Raw genomic sequence first — 24,781 nt, 5'->3', positions numbered from 1 at the left:
GCGACTCCCTTGTCCATTCGTCCCCCCCATCCCTCCCCATTGATCTCCCTCCTGGCACTTATCCTTGTAAGCGGAACAAGTGCTACACTTGCCCTTACACTTCCTCCCTCAACACCCTTCAGGGCCCCAGACAGTCCTTCCAGGTGAGGCGACGCTTCACCTGTGAGTCGGCTGGGGTGATATACTGTGTCCGGTGCTCCCGATGTGGCCTTCTATATATTGGCGAGACCCGACGCAGACTGGGAGACCGCTTTGCTGAACACCCACGCTCTGTCCGCCAGAGAAAGCAGGATCTCCCAGTGGCCACACATTTTAATTCCACATCCCATTCCCATTCTGACATGTCTATCCACGGCCTCCTCTACTGTAAAGATGAAGCCACACTCAGGTTGGAGGAACAACACCTTATATTCCATCTGGGTAGCCTCCAACCTGATGGCATGAACATCGACTTCTCTAACTTCCGCTAATGCCCCACCTCGCCCTCGTACCCCATCCGTTATTTATTTTTATACACACATTCTTTCTCTCATCCCACCTCGCCCTCGTACCCCATCCGTTATTTATTTTTATACACACATTCTTTCTCTCACTCTCCTTTTTCTCCCTCTGTCCCTCTGACTATACCCCTTGCTCATCCTCTGGGTTCCCCCCCCCTTATCTTTCTCCCCGGACCTCCTGTCCCATGATCCTCTCATATCCCCTTTTGCCTATCACCTGTCCAGCTCTTGGCTCCATCCCTCCCCCTCCTGTCTTCTCCTATCATTTCGGATCTCCCCCTCCCCCTCCCACTTTCTAATCTCTTACTAACTCTTCTTTCAGTTAGTCCTGACGAAGGGTCTCGGCCCGAAACGTCAACTGCACCTCTTCCTAGAGATGCTGCCTGGCCTGCTGCGTTCACCAGCAACTTTGATGTGTGTTGACTAAATAAATCTTATTCAGTATACTTTATACAGTATATGTATATTGAATAGATTAAAAATTGTGCAAAAACTGAAATGCTATATATTAAAACAAGTGAGGCAGTGTCCAAGGGTTCAATGTCCATTTAGGAATCGGATGGCAGAGGGGAAGAAGCTGTTCTTGAATCGCTGAGTATGTGCCTTGAGGCTTCTGTATCTCCTACCTGATGGTAACTGAGAAAAGGGCATGCCCTGGGTGCTGGAGGTCCTTAATAATGGATGCTGCCTTTCTCAGACACCGCTTCTTGAAGATGTCCTGGGTACTTTGTAGGCTAGTACCCAAGATGGAGCTGACTAAACTTACAACCCTCAGCAGCTTCTTTCAGTCTTGCTCCCCTCCCAAACCAGACAGTGATGCAGCCTGTCAGAATGCTCTCCATGGTACATCTATAGAAGTTTTTGAGTGCAATTGTTGATATACCAAATCTTTTCAAAATCCTAATAAATTATAGCCGCTGCCTTGCCTTTGTTATAACGGCATCAATATGTTGGGACCAAGAATGCACAACCGCTCCTCCCTCCCCATCATACTCAACATAGGTGCCCCCCAGGGCTGTGTGCTGAGCCCATTGATGTACACCCTGCTCACACGTGACTGTACGGCAAACACCTGATAAATCACATTGTCAAGTTTGCTGATGACACAACAGTGGTGGGACTCATCACCAATTACAATGAAGTTGAGCCGTGCTGTCGGGCAAATAACCTAATTAGCTATTTCCCATCCAGATAGATGAGGTCATCAGATGTAGCCTGGATGGTGCAGAGGAAGAACCATTTTGTCCAGTCTTTCTAACATTTTTGGAGTTTCATCTACTGCATGATAGAATATCCCCTTGCAGAAAAAGTGCAGAACATGGTAAACTGATATCTGATCTGGTTCATCATTAATGGTTTAGTAACAAAGGATGCTATGTTCTGCTGGCTGAATACTGTAGTGTTCACCAAGATGGACCTTAGCTGTGTCTGAGAGAGCATTAGCCAGTTGAAGGAGAAGCTGCAGTCTACGTGAAACTCGCTGTTTGTCCAGCTTCCATGACTGACTGGCACACTCCAAGTTCCGGAACAGCATACTGTCAGATACACTCATGGAGGTGCAATTTTCACCGGGGAGCTTTAGGTGTTACCATGTAAGGTCACTACTCTCTTTAATTTTCTTTTGTACGCACAGCATTTTACCCAGCTTAAGTTTGTGTTTTTTTTTAAATGGGTGTATGGAATGTGTATTTGAACTGTGCTTCTTGGAATTTTGATTTTGTGTGATCTACATGTTTGTATCAATTTTCCATGAATTAATAATTTTTAAGGAAAAAGTAGGTCTACAACACACTCACTGGAATCATTTCTTTTTGTGGATCCTTAAGTATTCTCTATAGACCCACAAGGATCCATGGACTGCAGTTTAGGAACTTTTGACATATGCAAGATCTAGAATAGAAGATCTTCACACTTACAGTGACCTATTGTTCCCTGAGACACTGAAGAGTGCTTCCAAGTTTCAGAAACTGGATCTGAAATCTTGCTGGGATCCATGGCCTAAGCATAAAAGTTTTCTTTAAGCTCAGGAATCTGAATCAGAATCAGGTTTATCATCACTGGCAGGTGTCGTGAAATTTGTTAACATAGCAGCAGCAGTTCAATGCAATACATAGTATAGAAGAAGAAGAAAAATAATAATAATAAATAAATACTGAATAGATTAAAAATCATGCTAAGAAACAGAAATAATATATATTTTAAAAAGTGAGGTAGTGTTCAAGGGTTCAATGTCCATTTAGGAATCGGATGGCAGAGGGGAAGAAGCTGTTCCTGAATCACTGAGTGTGTGCCTTCAGGCCTCTGTACCTCCTACCTTATGGTAACAGAGAGAAAAGGGCATGCCCTGGGTGCTGGACGTCCTTAATAATGGACGCTGCCTTTCTGAGACACCGTTCCTTTAAGATGCCCTGGGTACATTGTAGGCTAGTATCCAAGATGGAGTTGACTAGATTTACAACCGTCTTCTTTTGGTCCTGTGCAGTAGCACCCCCCCCCCCCCACCTCCCATACCAGACAATGATGCAGCCTGTCAGAATGCTCTCCACGATAGAACTACAGAAGTTTTTGAGTGTTTTTGTTGACATACCAAATCTCTTCAAACTCCTAATGAGTATAGTCCATGTCTTGCCTTCTGTGTAACTACGTTGATACATTGGGACCAGGTTAGATCCTCAGAGATCTTGACACCCAGGAACTTGAAACTGCTCATTCTCTGCACCTCTGATCCCTCTATGAGGATTGGTTTGTGGTCCTTCGTCTTACCCTTCCTGAAGTTCACAATCAGCTCTTTTGTCTTACTGATGTTGAGTGGAAGGTTGTTGCTATTACACCACTCCACCAGTTGGCATATCTCGCTCCTGTACACCCTCTCGTCTCCATCTGATATTCTACCAAAAATGGTTGTATCATCAGTATATTTATAGATGATATTTGAGCTATGCCTAGTGTTACGTACCCCGTAACTGGGTTGCCAAACCAGCAGAAATGGATCACTCAGTTGGAGTCTGGAGTACTAGAACTAAGAAAGTTTTATTAAAGAGACAAGCAACACAGTAATCGAAAGGATAATAAATGCAACAATTCAACAATGATAACCACACATGTGCACAGAATTAAGATAACAGCATCAATCAAGCTCTATCGTTGTCTAGGGGTTAAATGACCAATTTCAAAATGACTCAAAGTTCAGTCCAGTTAGTAGTTCAGTTCGCAGTAATCGTTGCCATGGCGATGGACAAGGTGGGGGGAGAGAGACAGAATAGGAACAACTGATCATTCAGAACGGCTTCACTCACAGACCAGCGGGATGGCTCACAAACAGCTTTTTGGGCGGGTCCTTGGTGATGTCACCTGAGGTCACCGACTGTGACCCCTCCTCCAGATGCGGTCGATCCTCTGCAGTGAACCCGGCACCCAGGCAAGGGCGGACACACACCGGGTTCCCGCTGATCGTACCTTTCCACCCTTGTCGTTGTCTGGGACTTCTCACCCACTCGTGAGAGGCGCACCGCTTCCAGGGTCTCGTTACCTCGGGTGGCGTGTGTGTCTGTCTTAGCGAACCTGTCCCTTTTTATCCCCCTGCTGGGGTATCGCCTGTCCATCACTTCAAACAGTTCAGGGCTCAAAGGGGGGAGCCGCTCCAGACAGCTCTTCCTCCCACATCCCTTCATTACACATCTCCAGACGCTGCTCCATTGTTCCTTATCTCTCCTTCCCCTGAGGGCAGGTGGCAGACCAACTGCTGATGCCACTGATGCTAGCCCAGGCCAGCAAACATCTTAATTTTATGTGTATTCTCGTAACACTAGACACACAGTCATGGTTATATGGAGAGTAGGGCAGTGGGCTAAGCACACACCCCTGAGGTGCACCAGTGTTGATCATCAGCGAGGAGGAGATGTTATCACTAATCCACACAGCTTGTTGTCTTCTGGTTAGGAAGTCGAGGGTCCAATTACAGAGGGGGGTACAGAGGTCCAGGTTCTGTAACTCCTCCATCAGGATTGTGGGAATGATAGTATTAAATGCTCAGCTATAGCATCAGCAGCAAATCTAACAGGAATAAACCATAACAATAATAACTTGCATTTGTATAGTGGTTTTCAGATAGCTACAATATTTCAAACTACTTCACAGGAATCACATGATGAGATAATGGCCCAGGTTTTCCTGACTGGAACTTGGTGCCCCTCTCACTGCTTCTGTTCCCTAGCCCGTTGTATCTTAAATGCCAATTTCAATAGCCAAATTTGATCCTGGAGCTAAGCGGAGCAGTTGACCAGTGCTAGGGCCCTGAATGCAATCCCAAGTAAGACTTGCACAATAATTTGATTCATTGCATGTGATACCAAAGCTGGGAGCAACGACACAGCAAAGGCTAGGCAACAGACAACATGCTAGCAGTAGCAATGAATATTGGCACTCTAGAACTAGCCAATGCGTTCAAGTGCAGTTACAGCACTAGCATCTACTGTATGACCAGCTATGCCCTATTCACAAAAAAAAACAGGGCAAGTCCAATCCAGCATTTTACAACATCTTCCCTTCAATACTTGTGGAGTTATTGTTACCAGTGCAATCAAATGGCACTTAAGCTGCTCATTGATGCCCAGTTTGGGTTACACCAGGACTCCTTGGCTCTGGAGCTCATTCCCACTCTGACCCAAGCGTGGGTCAAACGAGTGAATGCCAAATGTGGGTGGCATTGACTGTTCTTAACAGAAAAGCAGCAGTTGACTAAATGTGGCGCTAACTGGACCCACAAGGCTGTGTACTCAGCCCCCTGCTGTACTCACTGTACAACCATGATTGTGTAGCCAAGTTTCCATTGAACTCAATATATAAGTTTGCTGATGACACAACAATTGTAGGCCGTATCTCGGGTAATGATGAGTTTGAGTACAGAGAGGAAATTAAGAACCTGGTGGTATGGTGCGAAGACAATAACCTATCCCTCAACGTCAGCAAGACGAAGGAATTGGTTGTTGACTTCAGAAGGAGTAGCGGACCGCGCGACCCAACTTACATCGGTGGTGTGCAAGTGAAACAGGTCGAAAGCTTTAAGTTCCTTGGGATCAATATCACAAATGACCTGACTTGGTCCAACCAAGCAGAGTCTACTGCCAAGAAGGCCCACCAGCACCTTTACTTCCTGAGAAAACTAAAGAGATTTGGCCTGTCCCCTAAAACCTTCACTAATTTTTATAGATGCACCGTAGAAAGCATTCTTCTAGGGTGCATCACAACCTGGTATGGAAGTTGTCCTGTCCAAGACCAGAAGAAGCTGCAGAAGATCATGAACACAGCCCAGCACATCACACAAACCAATCTTCCGTCCGTGGACTCACTTTACACTGCACGCTGTCAGAGCAGTGCTGCCAGGATAATCAAGGACATGACCCACCCAGCCAACACACTCTTCGTCCCTCTTCCCTCCGGGAGAAGGCTCAGGAGCTTGAAGACTTGTACGGCCAGATTTGGGAACAGCTTCTTTCCAACTGTGATAAGACTGCTGAACGGATCCTGACCCGGATCTGGGCCGTACCCTCCAAATATCCGGACCTGCCTCTCGGTTTTTTTTGCCCTACCTTACTTTCCATTTTTCTATTTTCTATTTGATTTATAATTTAAATTTTTAATATTTACTATCGATTTGTAATCCAGGGAGCGGGAAGCACAGAATCAAATATCGCTGTGATGATTGTATGTTCTAGTATCAATTGTTTGGCGACAATAAAGTATAAAGTAATAGAAATAGTCATCAAGTAAAAACAGTTCAACGCACAAAGGAAGATGGATGTTCCATCTGGGCCTTCCTGAAAACCTTATCTCCGCCGACCAAGGACTTGCCTTGGAGATGGCCATCAGCCAAAATAGTCCATTATGTTTGACTTATAAACAGAAGAGATTATGCAGATGCTGAAAATCCAGAGTAACACACAGAAAATGCTGGAGGAACTCAGAAGGTCAAGCCGGATGTACGGAAAGGAATAAAGAGTTGATGTTTCAGACCTGAAGAGGGGTCTCGGCCCAAAACATTGACTCTTTACTGCTGATGCTGCCTGACCTGCTGAGTTCCTCCAGCATTTTTTGTGTGTTACCTTTGACACTTGACTGCTGTGCTCAGCTGGTATATGCTGCTGGAGCTTCACAGCAAATGCAACTCGGGACTGACAGAACATGTAATAAGTTGTATGAGGAACTTTCATTTAATACAGAACTAGCGATAGTTACAGAAGTACTGAAGATCGTATGGACTGAGAGCCAGTGCAAGGAAGTGGAGCTGAGGATAAAAGATCAGCCTAAAATACCAGCCAGGAAAGCAAAGGCACTTCAACCTAACAATGAAATGAAAACAGGAGCTCCCAGTTTCTCACTGAATGCTGGAGCAAGTGTAAGAGGCAGTATGCCCTGCTGCTCCTGTCGGATATGTTGTTATATTTATTTTGTGTAATGTATTTCCTGTAAAGTTAGATGCCCACTTCTCAACTCAATAATTTTCAAACATGGCTTTTGAAAGTTGGGTCATTAATACTTGCTCCTTGTTTTTCTCAGTTCTTCAGCTGTTATTTCTATCACACTGACTCATTTTATACTTATACTTTTCATTCTAATCCTGACAATGGTGTTTCCTCTAGCCCTGCCACCACTCTTTTTTCCAAACTTCAATATCCCTCAGTCTAATTGGATCCTGGATTTCCTTACTTGCAGACCCCAGTCAATTCGGATTGGCAAAAACATCTCCTCCATGATCTCCATCAGCACAGGAGAATGACAGGCATGTGTGTGCTTAGCCCTCTGTACTACTTGCTTTACACCATGACTGTGTGGCTAAATACAACCCCAACATCATAGACAAGTTTGCTGATGCCACTGTTGTGGACCGTATCAAAGGTGGTGATGAATAAGACCATAAGACTTAGGAACAGATTTAAGCCATTTGACCCATCAAGTCTGCTCCGCCATTTCATATTGGCTGATATTCCTCTCAGCCCCCATATCCTGCCTTTTCCCCTTATCATTTCATGCCCTGCCCAATCAAGAATCTGTCAACCTCTGCCTTAAATATACATAAAGACTTGGCCTTCACAGCTGCCTGTGGCAAAGAATTCCACAGATTCACTACTCTCTGGCTAAAGAAATTCCTCTTCATCTCCATTCTAAAAGGACACCCCTCTATTCTGAGGCTGTATCCTCTGGTCTTTGACTCTTTCACCATAGGAAACACCTTCTCCATATCCAGTCTGTCAAGGCCTTTCACCATTTGATCAGACTCAGTGAGGTTGGCCCTCATTGTTCTGAATTCCAGTGAATGTAGGTCCAGAGCCATCAAATACACTTCATATGAGAAGCCATTCAATCCTGGAATCATTTTCGTTAACCTCCTTGGAACTCTCTCCAGTTTCAGCAGATCCTTTCTAAGATAAGGGGCCCAAAACTACTTATAATACCCTAAAAGTCACCAGTGCTTTATAAAGCTTCAACATTGCATCCTTGCTTTTATATTCTAATCTTGATATTAATGCTAACATTGCATTTGCCTTCCTCACCACAGACTCAACCTGCAAATTAACCTTTAGAGAATCATGCACAAGTCCCTTCGCACCTCAGTTTTTTGTATTTTGTCTCCATTTAGAAAATAATCAACCCTTTCACTTCTTCTACCAAAGTGCATGACCACACACTTCCTGACACTGTATTCCACCTGCCACTTCATTGCCCATTCTCCTAATCTGTCTAAGTCCTTCTGTAGCCACTCTAATTCCTCAAAACTACATGCCCCTCCACCTATCTTCATATCGTATGCAAACGTTACAACAAAGCCATCAATTCCATCATCCAAATCATTGACATATAATGTAAAAAGAATCGGTCCCAATACAGACCCCTGTGGAACACCACTAGTCACTGGCAGCCAGTCAGGAAAAGCTCTGTTTATTCCAACTCTTTGCCTCCTGCCAATCAGTCACAGCTTTTTCAATGCTATAATCTTTCCTGTAATACCATGGGTTCATAGCTTGTTAAGCAGCTTTATGTGTGGCACCTTGTCAAATGCCTTCTGAAAATCCAAGTACACAACAGCTGATTCTCGGTTGCCTATCCTGTTTGTTATTTCTTCTAAGAATTCCAACAGAATTGTAAGGCAAGATATTCCCTTGAGGAAACCATGTCGACAATGTGCCTCCAAGTACCCTGTGACCTCATCCTTAATAATTGACTCCAACATCTTCCCAACCACTGAGGTCAGACTAACTGGCCTATGGTTTCCTTTCTTCAGCCTCTCTCCCTTCTTGAAGAGTGGAACGACATTTGCAGTTTTCCAGTCTCCTGAAACCATTCCAGAATCTAGCTATTCTTGAAAGATCATTACTAATGCCTCCATGATCTCTTCAGTCACCTCTTTCAAAATCCTGGTGTGTACACCAACTGGTCCAGCTGACTTATCTACCTTCAGACCTTTCAGTTTCCCTCTAGTTATGGTATCTTCACACACTTCATGACCCCCGACACCTGGAAATTCCACCATACTAATATTGTCTTCCACAATGAAGACTGGCACAATATACTCATTCGGTTCATCCATCATTTCAGAGTCCCTGATTACCACCTCTCCAGCATCACTTTTCAGCAGCCTAATATCCACTCCTGCCTCTCTTTTACAACTTATATATCTGAAGAAACTTTTGATATCCTCTTTAATATTATTGACTTGCTTACTTTTGTATTCCATCTTTACCTTCTTAATGACTTTTTTAGTTGCCTTCTGTTGGTTTTTAAAAGCTTCCCAATCCTCTAACTTTGCACTGATTTTGCTCTATTATATGCCATCTCTTTGGCTTTTATATTGGCTTTGACTTATTTTGTTATCCATGGTTGTGTCATCCTTCCTTTAGAATACTTCTTCCTCTTTGGGATGTATATATCCCATGCCTTCCAAACTGCTGTCATAACAACCTCTCACTCAATGTCATTAAGACCAAGGAAATGATTGCAGATTTGAGGAGAGGGAAAACATGAGCCAGTAATCATCACAGGATCAGAGGTGGGGAGGGTCAGTAACTTTAAATTTCTGGCTGTTACTATCTCAGAGGACCAGTCCTGGAACCATCATATAAATATAATTGCAAAGAACTGTGGTGGAAAGTGTGATGACTGGCTGCATTGCAGCCTGGAATGGGAACACCAATGCTTTAGAGTGGAAAATCCTACAAAAGTTAGTGGATTCAGCCCAGTACGTCCCGGGTAGAACCCTCCCAACCATTGAGCACATCTACATGAAACAGTGCTGTAGCAAAGCAGCATACATCATCAAAGATCCACACCACCCAGGTCATGCTCTTTTCTTGATGCTGCCATTAGGTAGAAGGTACACGTGCCTCAGGAACAGTTACTACCCCTTAACCATTAGGCTCTTGAACAAAAGGGGATAACTTCACTCATTCTATTACTGCTGTTCCCACAGCCGATGGTCTCACTTTACGGACTCTACCTTTTTATTTCTTGCTCTCGTTATTTATTGCCTTTTATTTATATTTGCATTTTCACAGCTTGTTGATCATTGATCCTATTCACAGTCACTGTTCTATAGGTTTGCTAAGTATACCCGCAGGAAAAGAACCTCAGGGTTGTATGTGGTGACATGAATGTACTCTGACAATAAATTTTACTTTGAACTAAACATTCCAATCTTTCATTACAAAGGCTTTTATTGGTTTGTTTGGATGCATGGCTTTGAAAATGAGAAGTTATAAGAGGAACAATTTAATTTTAAGTCTGTTTTAAACAGAATTTCCAAAGTTCATCACACCAAATTCATTTTTAAGTGTTCTTTATTAATTTTGTGGACGGCTTTGAGCTTTGTGAGGTTTGCAAATGTGCAATGCGTTGGAAGAATCTCTGCACATCGGTCGAGATGGGAGGATGAATTCTAACTGTTCCGGAGGTAAATTTGGAAAAGTGAGATTAATATAGTCTTGGAAAGCCTGTCTTGTCTCCCGTAACTCCATCTCCAGCTCCAGTTCCAAAATGGTCATGGTTTCCACACGCTCATAAACATCTTTGAGATTAACGTCTTTATCACACAGCATCTTTTTTAACTGGTCTATTTCAGATTGATGTCTGCTTTGTAAGACAACAATTGGGACTTCAGCTAATTCCTTCTCTTCCTGGCGAGCTTTAGCTACTTCCTGTAGAATTATTTTCTCATACTCAGCTTTCTGGCTCTGCAGAGATTCTTGCACCCGGGATTCTTTCTGGTGTTCAGCATCAATTTTTATCTTTCTGAACAAAATATAAACAAATGTAACATTATTTAAATTAAATTAAAAACATGGTTGGGTGCTCTACCTGCTTAAATGAATGCACATGCAGTTTTGAATGCAGTATTTTTCCAAGTCCAATGACATTCAATGTTAAAAGCCTCAACTTTGGGAGATCTACTGCCAACATGTTATGTTAGAGGCCATGAATCCACACAAAAATAATAGGGGAAGCTTTAATCACACCAATTTTCACAATATCTTTTTCAAAGTGGAGAACAATATGGCCTTGCTGAGCTGATATCTACCCTTCTTTCACCTTACAGCCATAAGCACAATGCGTACAGTGTGGAAAAAGATTGATAATTCCTCTGCTGATATCAGCTGCCCCACACTGCAGTGCACTCCACATAACTCCATGATCATCTTGCTGTCATATGACTAGCTCTTGTCTGGGCTGATGAATTCCCTCCCTTTGGTTCACAGATGATGATATTTCATTCCTGAGTTCGTTCTCAAGTGGGGTAGGGCCACCCTCTCAAACCACCACCCAAAAAAATGTCAAGATAAAAAAAAAATCAGTGTTTCCTCAGGGAAGCAGAAGAATTATTTTTAAGTACATATTTTAATAAATATTAAGGTCTGCTTCCATTTTTGTTTAGTTGTTTACCTTTTTCCTACATTCCCTTGATCCCAGATCCCAGAGTTATTGTGAGAATGGCTGGCATTTTACTCATCTGGAGTCCTCCTGCCATTCAGGAGTAGATGTGCATGGCAAAATTCCACACCACTGGATTAGCCACCAAAGCCCAGGAGACTTTTTTGCAAATGCCACAAGAAGGGACTGACATCGACAAGCGAATGTAGTCAGTGATCAACAAGCTATTCCACCAATTCCACCACAATTCAATTGTACTTACTGGCTGGCAAGTCAGACAATCTGGTCCATTCTGCTGTCTGTTCTGAGTTTAACCATACATGTATCAACACTATTCCACTCTTTACTCCACACAATGCATTAGTGGCAAGATTATAAGGCATTACAGGACAAAGTAAATACATAGCTGTATGCCTAATGGCTCTTAGGTTTGTGATGGCAATTCTTATTTGCTCCAACCATCCCACCTCAAATCTTTGTCTGAAGAACTGCAGATGCTAAATATGTCATGGTCCGGTCCGTGATGTCCGTATTCCGGTTCACGGTCCAGTCCATCGACCCTTGCTCTAGGTTTTCCTGTCTACCCTGTTTCTGTTCTTGTTGAGTTCTAATTGAGGCAGCTGATGCTCATTGGGGCTGGCTGCATAAATACCTTCAGAGACCAGGGCATGGCTGCTGGATTGTTCTCGTCCTTACTCCTTGTATCCCTTGCTCTGCCTTCTGTTTCCTCGCCTGAAGCCCTGCCTTGTCTTGCCGGTAACTCTCGCCTCGCCTGAAGTTCTCGTCTCACCTTGCTTTGCCAGAAGCCTTGCCTTGTCTTGCCGGTAACTCTCGTCTCACCTGAAGTTCTCGTCTCGCCTTCCATTGCCTGAAGTCTTGCCTTGTCTTGCTGGTAACTCTCGCCTCATCTCACCTGCAGTCTTGTCCTGGAGCCACCCTGTACCTAGCTCCCTTCCTGTCCCTTGCCTCCGCCCAGGTAATCCAGGCCGTCTTGCATTTACCTGCGGTTGGTTCTGTCCCTTCCTAACCCTTGCCTCCGTCGGGTAAGCCAGACTGCCTTGCCGTTACCTGCGGCTGGTTCTGTCCCTTCCTGTCCCTTGCCTCTGTCGCGTGGTGATCCGCACCCTGCCCAGAAGGAGCCTCCTGCCAAGCCAAGTCTCTAGCCTCAAGCCTGAAGACTCCAGCCTCCTGCCTAGCCTCAAGCCTGAAGACTCCAGCCTCATGCCAAGCCTCGACTCAAGTCTCTAGCCTCAAGCCTGAAGACCCCAGCCTCCTGCCAAGCCTCATCTCTAGCCTCTAGCCTCAAGCCTGAAGACTCCAGCCTCCTGCCTACTGCCAAGCTTCGCCTCTAGCCTCAAGCCTGAAGATTCCAGCCTCGTCCTGCCTGCCTGCCTGCCAAGCCTCGTCCTTGCCTAGTTCTGGGGTCCGAGCCAGAGGCAAGACTCAGATACTGGGTCCTTGTCCAGTCTCTGGCTCGGAGTCCAAGCCCGGGCTCCTAGCTCTCTCGTCCAATCCTGTTCCGGGTTCCCGGTTTTCGTGTCCATGTCCTTGCCCTCAGCCTGTATCCTAGTCCTGTCCCTAGTCTTTCAGTGTCCGTGTCTTGCACTTGGGTCTGTTCCCAGCCACCGCCTTATGACAGAATGATTCAGCCAACCATGGCCCCAGCGACACAGGCCTGTCGTTTTCCTCTTGCCACCCGGGGTTCCTTTCTGTTAAATACCCTCCCACCCGCCCAGGTCGTCCATAGTCTGGATACCCTGTTTGGTCGCCAGGAGGCTCCCGTAGAGGGGAAGGATACTGTCATGGTCCGGTCCGTGATGTCCGTATTCCGGTTCACGGTCCAGTCCATCGACCCTTGCTCCAGGTTTTCCTGTCTACCCTGTTTCTGTTCTTTTTGAGTTCTAATTGAGGCAGTTGATTCTTGTTGGGGCTGGCTGCATAAATACCTCCAGAGACCAGGGCGTGGCTGCTGGATTGTTCTTGTCCTTACTCCTTGTATCCCTTGCTGTGCCTTATGTTTCCTTGCCTGAAGCCCTGCCTTGAATCGCCAGTAACTCTCGCCTCGCCTGAAGTTCTCGTCTCGCCTTGCTTTGCCAGAAGCCTTGCCTTGTCTTGCCGATAACTCTCACCTCACCTGAAGTACTCGTCTCGCCTTGCATTGCCTCAAGCCTTGCCTTGTCTTGTCAATAACTCTCACCTCGTCTCGCCTGCAGTCTTGTCCTGGAGCCACCCTGTACCTAGCTCCCTTCCTGTCCCTTGCCTCTGCCCAGGTAAGCCAGGCTGTCTTGCCATTACCTGCGGTTGGTTCTGTCCCTTCCTGTCCCTTGCCTCCGTTGGGTAAGCCAGGCCGACTGTCGTTACCTACGGTTGGTTCTATCCCTTCCTAACCATTGCCTCCGTCGGGTGGTGATCCGCGCCCTGCCCAGGTGATCCACATCCTGCCCAGGAGTACCGCGCCCTGCCCAGGAGGAGCCTCCTGCCAAGCCAAGTCTCTCGCCTCAAGCCTGAAGACTCCAGCCTCCTGCCTAGCCTCAAGCCTGAAGACTCCAGCCTCTCGCCAAGCCTTGCCTCAAGTCTCTAGCCTCTAGCCTGAAGACTCCAGCCTCCTGCCTCCTGCCAAGTCTCGCCTTTAGCCTCAAGGCTGAAGTCCCCAGCCTCCTGCCATCTGCCAAGCCTCATCTCTAGCCTCTAGCCTCAAGCCTGAAGACTCCAGCCTCCCGCCAAGCCTCGCCTCAAGTCTCCTGCCTCCTGCCAAGCCTCATCTCTAGCCTCTAGCCTCAAGCCTGAAGACTCCAGCCTCCCGCCAAGCCTCGCCTCAAGTCTCCTGCCTCCTGCCAAGCCTCATCTCTAGCCTCTAGCCTCAAGCCTGAAGACTCCAGCCTCCTGCCTCCTGCCAAGCCTCACCTCTAGCCTCAAGCCTGAAGACTCCAGCCTCATCCTGCCTGCCTGTCAAGCCTCGTCCTTGCCTAGTTCTGGGGTCCGAGCCAGAGGCAAGACCCAGGTACTGGGTCCTTATCCAGTCTCTGGCTCGGAGTCCAAGCCCGGGCTCCTAGCTCTCTTGTCCAGTCCTGTTCCGGGTTCCCGGTTTTCGTGTCCACGTCCTTGCCCTCAGCCTGTATCCTAGTCCTGTCCCTCGTCCTTCAGTGTCTGTGTCTTGCACTTGGGTCCGATCCCAGCCACCACCTTATGACAAAATATCCGAAATAACACCAGAAAATGCTGAAAACAAACAACAGGTCTGGCAGCTTTGAAAGGGTGATCAGGGGAGAAACGAGATTAACATTTTATCAGAACCACAAAGAGACAGTGATGTTCAACAGGCAGTCAAGTGGTTTCTTGGACCTCTGTTGATTTTGCTGTCTCCGACACTGTATGAAAGCTTGCCAGGATTTTCAAAGCACACCCACCAAGATGATATCGATATCTGAAGGGAACAGTGCATCTACCTGGAAACAAGTTGTGGAATCGAGGACTGTGGTCATCAGACAGCCCGGCATAGAATGGCTCCAACTATTCCAGCAAGAAGTGAATAGATGGGAAACACTCAGATGAGAACTTACAATACTACTTCCTCAAGGTTTTGCAATGCAATGGCCTTTTGTTCCTCTATGGCTTCCTGTACAAGCTTCTCCTTTTCAGCTTCACATTTCTGAATTGTCTGCTGGATTTCCTGAGCCAGGTGTTTTTCTCCAGCCTCTCGTTCCTTTCTCGCTTGCTGCTGATATTTCCACTGCATCTTGGCCTCGGCTTTTTGTACTTCATCCTAACAAAATAATTGGAGAAAGTCCTAAGACATATGTGCATTTGGAAAGGCTGTGGCTCATCAGAGTTGGTCAGTCTGCCTTTGATCAGGGAGAAACCCTACTTCACTAATTCGGTTGAAATTTTTGAGAACATAACCATAAAGACTAATGAAGAAAGGGTGGTACATGATAGACTTTAGTAAAGCAATTGATAAGGTCCTACCTGATGGACTGGTCCAGAAGGTTAAGACACATGAGATCTAAGATGAACTGGCTGATTGGATCCCTAACTGGCTGGGTGATAATTGGCAGAGTGTGATGGTAGAAGGATGTTTTTCTCATTGGAAGCCTGTGACCAGAGGTGTACAGTAGGGATTGGTGTCGGGACCTTTTTTGTGATGTATACTCGTGAGTTGAATGTGGATGTAGGAGGTTTGGTTGGTAAGCTTAAGATGACATAAAGTGTTGTCGTTAGAGAGGAATGTTGTTTCAGGTCATAGCAGGATCATATCAAAAATTGGATGGAGTGTTGGCAGAATTTTAGCAAGTGCAAGATGATGCATTCTAAGAAGTCAAATAGAAATAGGACATTTCTGTAAACACTAAGGAATATTGATGAACTTTGGTGTTCAAGTCCATACTTCACTCAAAAAAATGTCAACACAGGGAAATACTTTATATACTTATACTTTATACTTTATTAGGACGGTGAAGAAGGTCTATGGTATGCTTGCCTTCATTGGTCAGAACAGAGAATAAAAAGGTTGCAACATTATGTTGCAACTCTACAAAAAGGCTGGTTAGACTGCATTTGGAATATTTTGTGCCGTGCTGGTTACAGCACCATAGGAAGGATGTGGTTGAGCATGTGGAGAAGATTCACCAGGATATTGCCTGGACTGGAGAACTTTAGATATGGAGAGAGATTAGGTAGGCCAGGCTTGTTTTCTCTACCGATGGTGGCAGAGAGAGGTATAAGAGGAATACATCAGGGAGATAGTCAGAAACTTCTTCTCGGGGAAGGCGTATCAAAAACAGTGTATCGATTTAAGGTGAGAGGAAAGAACTTCAATGGAGATTTGAGGGATATGTACAGTCTAGTTCATAATCTTGAACTCACTGCAGAGGAGTTAGTTACTTTCAAAAGACATTTAGACAAGTACTTAAGTAGGCAAGGCAAAGAAGGATATAGACCTAGTGCGGTTGGGCAAAAAGCTTGGCATGAATGTGAGGGGCCAAAGTGCCTGCTTCTGTGCCGTACAACTCTAAAAGAATGACTGTAAGTTAGGGAGAGATGTTACACTAATTTGGTGAGAGGCAGAACTGTGAAGTCATATGCTAAATTTTAAAAAAGACAATAGAATAAATTGTAACACGATTCATAATATCAGATAAGTTCTCTCATTTCTGTGACAAATGGGTCACTTTTCTCACCATCGGAGGATAATAGTCATCTCTGATTTGACCCTTTACCCATTGGACAACTTACTGATACTCTATTTAACCTCACAAATGAAATCCCACTTCCTGAATAAAGTGATCTAGAACAGCATCAAAGCTCCCTAGTGAAGCATAATCAACAACTGTGACCTGCATAGAATTGATGTGCATTGTTTGTGTCCTACACTCCAATAAAAAGATCATTGGTACATCTTTCAACCATAAACCTGTCTACCTTTCTGGTTTGTTTTTGTAACTGACAATGCGGTGGAGCATAATTGTGGTAGTATATTAATCATACTAGATGTTTACTCCCACAAAATGGTAATACTAATAGTTTTATAGAGTCATAAAGTCATACAGTGCAGGATTCAGAATCAGATTTAATATCACCGGCATACGTTGTGAAATTTGTTAATCTTATGGCAGCAGTACAATGAAATACATGCTAAATATAGAGGGAAAAAACTGAGTTACACTAAGTATTTATACGTCCATTAGGTAGTTAAGTTAAAATAAGAAGTGCAAAAATAACAGAAATTAAAAGTAGTGAGGTAGTGTTCATGTCCATTCAGGAATCGGATGGCAGAGGGGAGGAAGCTGTTCCTGAATCGCTGAGTGTGTGCCTTCAGGCTTCTATACCTCCTGACAGTAACAGCGTGAAGGGGGCATGTCCTGATGGTGGGGATCCGAAGGCACCACTGCTTGAATATATCTTGGATTCTATGGAGGCTGATACCCATGATAGAGTTGACTAATATTACAAGTTTCTGCAACTTAATTCAGTATTGTGCAGTAGCATCCTCCGCCCCCGTACCAGCCAGTGATCCAGCCAGTCAGAATGCTCTCCACAGTACATATGTATAAGCTTTTGAGTGTTTCAGTTGACAAACCAAATCTCCTGAAACTCCAAATGAAATACAGCCGCTGTCTTGCCTTCTTTACAGCTGCATCAATATGTTGCATCCAGGTTAGGTCCTCAGAGATCTTGACATCCAGGAACTTGAAATTGTTCACTCTCTCCACTTCTGATCCTTCTAAGAGGATTGGTTTGTGTTCCCTCATCCTACCCTTCCTGAAGTCCACAATCAGCTATTTGGTCTCGCTGACGTTGAGTGCAAGGGTGTTGCCACGACACCACTTGCCTAACTAGTATATCTCGCTCTTGTATGCCCCATCGTCATCATCTGAAAATCTGCCAACAATGCTTGTATCATCAGCAAATTTATAGATGGTATTTGAGCTGTGCCCAGCCACACAGTCATGGGTGTAGAGAGAGTAGAGCAGTGGGATAAGCACACACCCTTGTGGAGCGCCACTGTTGATTCTCAGCAAGGTGGAGATGTTATTTCCAATCCGCACAGATTGTAGTCTTCCGGTTATGAAGTTGAGGATCCAGTTGCAGAGGGAGGTACAGAGGCCTAGGTTGTGTAGCTTTCGAACAGCACTGTGGAAATGATGGTGTTAAGTGCTGAGGAACAGGATATTCAGCCAACTGGCTCCTCATCAAACATCAGGCACACATTAAACTAACAACACCAAATCCCATTTTATCAGCACATTGACATCCTCCACATTTTAGCATTTACCTATATACCAAAGCCAATTAACCTCGCAAATTTCCTTGCACTGTGCGAGGAAACCACAGTACCCGGTGGAAACCTTGGGAAGGCTTAATAGTGCAATGATTAAAGCTGATGTCTCACATTGTCACCACCCAGACACAATCCTGATATCTGGTATTGTCTGTATGGAGTCTGTTCATTCTCCCTGTGACCATGTGGACTACCTCTGGGTATTCTGGCTTCCTCTACAACCCCAAAGACATGCAAGTTGATAGGTTAATTATGTAGATGAGTGTTAGAATCGGGGTCCAGGGATGGGGTTGATAAAATTATGGTGAGAAGAAAACGGGCTTGGGAAGGCCTTTGACAAGGTGCCGCACATGAGGCTGCTTAGCAAGCTAAAAGCCCATGGAATTACAGGGAAGTTACTAGCATAGATGGAGCATTGGCTGGTCGGCAGAAAACAGAGAGTGGGAATAAAGGGATCCTATTCTGGCTGGCTGCCGGTTACCAATGGAGTTCCACAGGGGTCGGTGTTGGGACCACTGCTTTTTACGATGTATGTTAGTGATTTGGACTACGGTATTAATGGATTTGTGACTAAATTTGTCGATGATACATAGCTAGATGGAGGAGCGGGTAATGTTGAGGAAACAGAGAGCCTGCAGAGAGACTTAGATAGTTTAGGGGAATGGGCAAAGAAGTGGCAAATGAAATACAATGGTGGAAAGTTTATGGTCATGCACTTTGGTGGAAGAAATAAATGGGCAGACTATTATTTAGATGGGGAAAGAATTCAAAATGCAGAGATGCAAAGGGACTTGGGAGTCTTTCGGCAAGATACCTTAAAGGTTAATCTCCAGGTTGAGTCAGATGTGAAGAAGGCGAATGCAATGTTGGCATTCATTTCTAGAGGTATACAATATAAGAGCAGGGATCTGATGTTGAGGCACTTGTGAGACCACACTTGGAGTATTGTGTGCAGTTTTGGGCTCCTTATTTTAGAAAGTACATACTGACATTGGAGAGGGTTCAGAGAAGATTCACAAGAATGATTCCAGGGTTACTGTATGAGGAACGTCTGGCAGCTCTTGGGCTATATTCCCTGGAGTTCAGGAGAATGAGGGGGGATCTCATAGAAACATTCAGAATGTTAAAAGGCCTGAACAGATTAGATATGGCAAAGTTATTTCCCATGGTAGGGGATTCTATGACAAGAGGGCACAACTTCAGGATTGAAGGATGTCCATTTAGAACTGAAATGCAGAGAAATTACTGTAGTCAGAGGATGGTAGATCTGTGGAATTTGTTGCCACGAGTGGCTGTGGAGGCCAAGTCATTAGATGCATTTATTGCATAGATAGATAGGTTCTTGGATAGCCAGGGCTTCAAAGGGTACGGGGAGAAGGTAGGAGAGTGGGGATGACCGGAAGAATTGAATCAGCCCATGATTGAATGGCGGAGCTGACTTGATGGGCTGAATGGCCTACTTCTGCTCCTATATCCTATGATTAGTGTAAAAATAGATGCATGATAATTGCTCAATAGACATCATGAATTTGATGGGCCAAAGAGCCAATTTCCATGCTCTAACTCTCAATTATTCTATGAAACCTATATGGTTATGGCAGGAACACACAAACTCCATACAGACAGTGCCAGTGGTCAGTAATGAACTCCGGACACAAGTACAATGAGACAGTAACACTACAAGCTGTGCCCAAATAGCTTTATGAACCAGGAAAGAACAGAATAATAAAATTACAATACAGAAAAGCTCTTTATGTTTGTGAGGTAGAGGCCAATATGGATAAAAGGAAAAGCATCACAACTTCTATAAACCAGCCATGCACAGGACCTTTGCATGCTGAGCTGTTCCAGCATTGAACATAAATAACAAGCTCAACAAGGAAAGCTAGTTTGGATTTACATGCACAATGCTGACAATAATCATGTGCATAAGCTGGTTTTGTCTCTGAGTAATGGAAGAGAAATGATTTTACTTGCTGCTGAGTGCAGTTGCCAGTGGCTTATATAAGGTGCCAGCTGTAAACAAACCTCAGCATTCCTTTCTCTGAATTAATCGATTGTGGATTCAAGTCCTACTGTCGAAACAGGAGCACCAGAACCTAGTCTGGTTCTTCAGTGTGATACTGAGGGAGTGCTGCACTGTTGGGGGTGCTTTCTGTCAGATGAGTAGAGCTACTAGGACTTGATGTTTCAATCCCCATGGTAAGTCGGCACTCTCGATGTTGGCAGTGGATTTGGAGTGGTAACAAGGAGGGAGGGTGGGTACATCATCGGGGTCATCAGGTGGGCACCCTCCTTCTTTGACGTTTCGTTGATAAACCCACGACGTCTGCAGAGGGCTCAATGGTGCTACCTGGCATCCCAGATACACCCCCCTCAGTTCCATACCCTCCTGTCCTCATCTTGCAGCCCAGTTGTTGATATTATACTGAGAACTGAATCTTCTTGGACTGTGTAGTATATCCTGGATTACACTCTGTTAAGAAGTTTACCACAGTCAAACATGAGTATTGGATCACACAATGCAATATCTTGACTCTATTCAAGACAAGAAAAACAGACTGAGCTCCTTTTTAATGTTACTAAGAATCATACCAAGTCTCTTTCTCCCTGGGCTCTCTAATTTCATCTCCGACAATTCTTTAAACTTTAACAAATCTAAATCCCCTCCTGCCTAATTCTTGTACCAGTCAGCTACCATCTTACGTGGTTGCTGCTCCCCATTGTCTCGGTATTTTGTAATATTTATTTGAATATTTCTCTGTGATCACCACTCTATGTTTTATTTTTTTTATGCAGAGATACAGGACAGTAACAGCCCTACTGTCCTATCGAGCCTGTGTTGCCCAATTACGCCCACGTGACCAATGTCGTTGAAATGTGGGATGAAACTGGAGCACCCAGAGGAAACCTATGTAGCCATGGGGGGAATGTTCAAACTCCTTACCTACAGCAGTGGAACAAAACTGGATCACTGGCACTGTTACAGCATTGCACTAACCACTACATCTTACTTCGATCATTTCTGAAACTGAAAGCATTCCCTCTTTCAAACCACCTATACCATTTGTTATATTTATGTTTTCCTTCACCCCTTATCAGATCTCACACCACCTGGGGCCAGGCACTCTGGAATTACCTCTCCAACATACCATCTTCCTTCCTATCTCTTTCTTTTCCAACTGTCTCCTCAGTGCAGTACATTTTCACCTCTGACTAAATTGTTGCTGTAGCAACATGCTTAAATGTGAACCCACCTTTATTTCACCAATAAGTTTATTCTTCAATATCTCCAATTCCTTATTCTTTTGTTGCTCAGCCACAAGAAGAGCATTTTTCGCTGCTTCTGCTTTCTCTTTCAAGGCCTAGGCAGAACATTACACATAAGAAGCATAACAAGGTTATTTACTCTGTTCACTTATTAGAAAGAAAAGTAAATTTAATTAGTTTTGAATTATTAAAGATAAAAAGATAGGAAGTTATCATTTGGATCAGCAAATGGTCAGCCACATTCTCTTGCCCTTGTTGGGAAAGATTCATCAGGTCAATGAGACTTAACTATAAAGAACACCTCATAATGGTGGAACTTTGACAGCAGTGCAGGTAAGGTTGTGGATTGAATGTTGTAACCTTGCAATTGGAAGGATTTTGTGGGCACCAGAATGAAGAGTTAAATAGCAAAATAAATGTATTAACTGTATATTGTTTAAATCAAAAAAGCACTTCAAATTATTGCGCAAGCAAAATCCATCCTTTGCATTCAAAAGGAATCACTCTTCTTTGTTAGTAGGTTTGCACACAATCTTCCCGTAAGCTAGGGTTGAAATTGCATGAGTTTTGTTGCCATCAAGTAAAAGCATGCAGTATTAACATGGGTAGAGACTATTCATGCAAAGTCCATACTGAATACCTTACTGGTGCTCAAGAGGAGTCTAAAGAGCTGCTGATAGAGATGGCAAGAAGTTCAGTTAAAATTTAATTTTATACATGGACTTACATTAATGCATGGATAATTTGGCATCTGGAATGGATTGAGTTTGACTGTAAATGATTCTGAGCTGTTGGGTAATCAGGACTTAAAAAGGAACTTGCTCTGGTTGCAGTGAAACTTAAAGAACAAATGGAATATTTTCTTCAGCAATGCATCAGGTGTTATTTTTAGATTTTCATTAATATCTGTTCACACTCTGAAGTTCTGTACTCCATGGTTTCAGCTGCTGCATTTATAATTTAGACAACAAGCTCAGGGGTAGAAGATCCTCCCTCCTGTGTTATTTAGAGGTAGCAGAAGATGTATTAGCTAAGTTGGATCATCCTTATCAAGGCAGAAGGTCAGATAAAAAATAGCCCCAAGGGTAGTAAAGAGGAGTCCTTGTTGGACTGCCATTTACTGAGTTACAATCAAAGTAACTAAAATATTGCTTTTCCAAGTGGTCTTCTATGAGCAGAGGCACACCTGCCTTACGACAGCATCATTAGAGTGAAAGTGAAAGAGTGGCAGCTGGAAGTAGAATTTGACCTCTATCTGCCTTTGACACTTCTGCTTTGGCACTTGGGATTTTAATGTTCTAACTTTTTCCAAACTATCTCGAGGTCATTAAAGCCACTAGTCTGCCTATAGTCCACAAATATCTCAGAATGGGGACTAGTGAGTACTGACAAAGAATTTCACCAAACAACAGGAATACTGCAGATGCTGGAAATTCAAGCAACACACATCAAAGTTGCTGGTGAACGCAGCAGGCCAGGCAGCATCTCTAGGAAGAGGTACAGTCGACGTTTCAGGCCGAGACCCTTCGTCAGGACTAACTGAAGGAAGAGTTAGTAAGGGAAAACAGTAAAAGTTAATGATAGGGACAATTCACCTCTATTCTCCCACGACTGACTCAATAAAATCAGATGTGTCCCTACAGACATCCATTTACCATGACTGCAGAATACTATAGGGCTCTGCCCTTCATTGCCAAAATTCCACATTCTTCTATGATCATCCAGGACTGTAAAGAAAATCTTCAATTTATTCTCTCAGTCGGCCCCTCCTGTGCCCCTCTATCACTGTCTATATCCAGGACCTCTATCACTTCTCTTCCTCCCTTAACCTATAACTTCCCCAGACTGACCCTGAACTTCATGTTCACTTTATGATTGTCTTATCTAAGAGATCTAGCTCTCGCTCACTCAACAGTCCTCCCACAAAACTGCTGTTCATCTCACTGACTTTTCTGACTAAAATAAAAACAGAAAATGCTGGAAGTACTCCACAATCAGGCTGCATCTGAGGGAAGAGACTCAAAGCTGTGTTTCAGGTTGATGACTCTTTCTCAGAACTGGGAAGCAGAGAAAAGAAGCTTGTTAAATTTGGACAGTGGGGAAAGTGGGATGTCTTTGATAAGGTAAAACTGAGATGACCATGTTGTCAAAGGCATCTACTTTCCCTCATGCTGCCTATAGCTTACAAAGCTTCTTTTATTTCCTTGCCAATTCTGACCAGAGATCAACGTGAAATAATAAGTCTTATGTCATTTCCCACAGATATGGTCAGGCCTACTGAGTATTTCCAGCATTTTCTGTCTTCTGTTTAATTTTCATTTCCTTTCCTGGCTGCCTTATTAACTAATACTGTAAATTATTGCTCTCTTCAAAGGCATTCTCCTCCCTTGCAAATATCTTGTTATCACAATTTCCCCAAATGAGAGATCCTTGGTTCATCTGCCAATGCCTCTATCATCCGACCTCCATTTCCTTTCCGATCTCCAAAAGCATTGTTGGCCGTTTCTTTCTCCTCCAGTTTTCCACTGAGATGGAGTTTTCTTGCCAGTTTCTCTGCTTATCCATTGGATCAGAGCCAGAGAATCACCTGCAATAGCATTTCTTCGCACTCCTGCAATGTTACCTCTGCTCTCTTCCACTGGCCCACCCTTGTCCTTCTCCTATTTCTCATCCAGTTATGGTCTCATACTGACGTCATCCAAAAACTCAGTATCAGCATCAACTTGTACACCCACAAAATTTGAGCCTACAGCCCCACCACCTCTTTTAATTCTCCCAATGCCCAAGTTATCACACTGCTTGCTGACATCTAGCATTGGATGAACAAAATTTCTTTTTATTGAATATTGGCAATGTAAAAACTGATGTCCTGGGACCTAGCCACAAATGCCATTCCCCAGCCACCAGTTTTAGTCCTCTCTGTGGGCACACTGCGCTTGAATCTAGCTGTTTGGAGTTCTGCTAGGTTATTTGCACCTCGGCTTAGCTTTCAATTCCATGTCCTCTCTATCATCAGGACTGCTTGTTCCATTTCTACAACACTCACTACCTCGACTGGAGTGTACCTGATCTGCTGCTGAAATCCTCAAACATTTGATCCATTATCTCTCAAGCTTGACTGTTCCAGTACATTTTGAGTTGGGCTGAGCTTCTAACTTGTTTCCTTTCAAATTAGTTAAAGAATGTAACTATGAGGCTGTACATAGAACTTTTGTAGGACTGTGCATAGCTCAAGGAAGCTCTCTTAAGTTTTTTTTCTAATACTATACGGTATAATGCTGTCATTGTGATTCATTGCTGGTTTAACATCAGTCAA

General features: G+C 44.1%; 1 protein-coding gene across 1 annotated transcript; it reads right to left on the bottom strand.

The window, feature by feature from the left end:
* Positions 1-10,333: 10,333 nt before the first annotated feature.
* LOC134357389 (uncharacterized protein C6orf163 homolog) lies at positions 10,334-24,030 on the bottom strand. Its single transcript, XM_063068915.1, has 4 exons — positions 23,929-24,030; positions 21,453-21,560; positions 14,978-15,180; positions 10,334-10,781 (listed from the first exon to the last, which is right to left on the bottom strand). Exons 1-4 carry the CDS (start codon positions 24,028-24,030, stop codon positions 10,334-10,336), a joined length of 861 nt encoding a protein of 286 aa, XP_062924985.1.
* Positions 24,031-24,781: the final 751 nt, after the last annotated feature.

Source organism: Mobula hypostoma, chromosome 2 (assembly GCF_963921235.1).
Source record: "Mobula hypostoma chromosome 2, sMobHyp1.1, whole genome shotgun sequence".
In the NCBI taxonomy this organism is placed as follows: Eukaryota; Metazoa; Chordata; class Chondrichthyes; order Myliobatiformes; family Myliobatidae; genus Mobula; species Mobula hypostoma.
The sequence above is the reverse complement of the archived record's forward strand: the minus strand, read 5'-3'. Positions and strand labels throughout refer to the sequence as shown.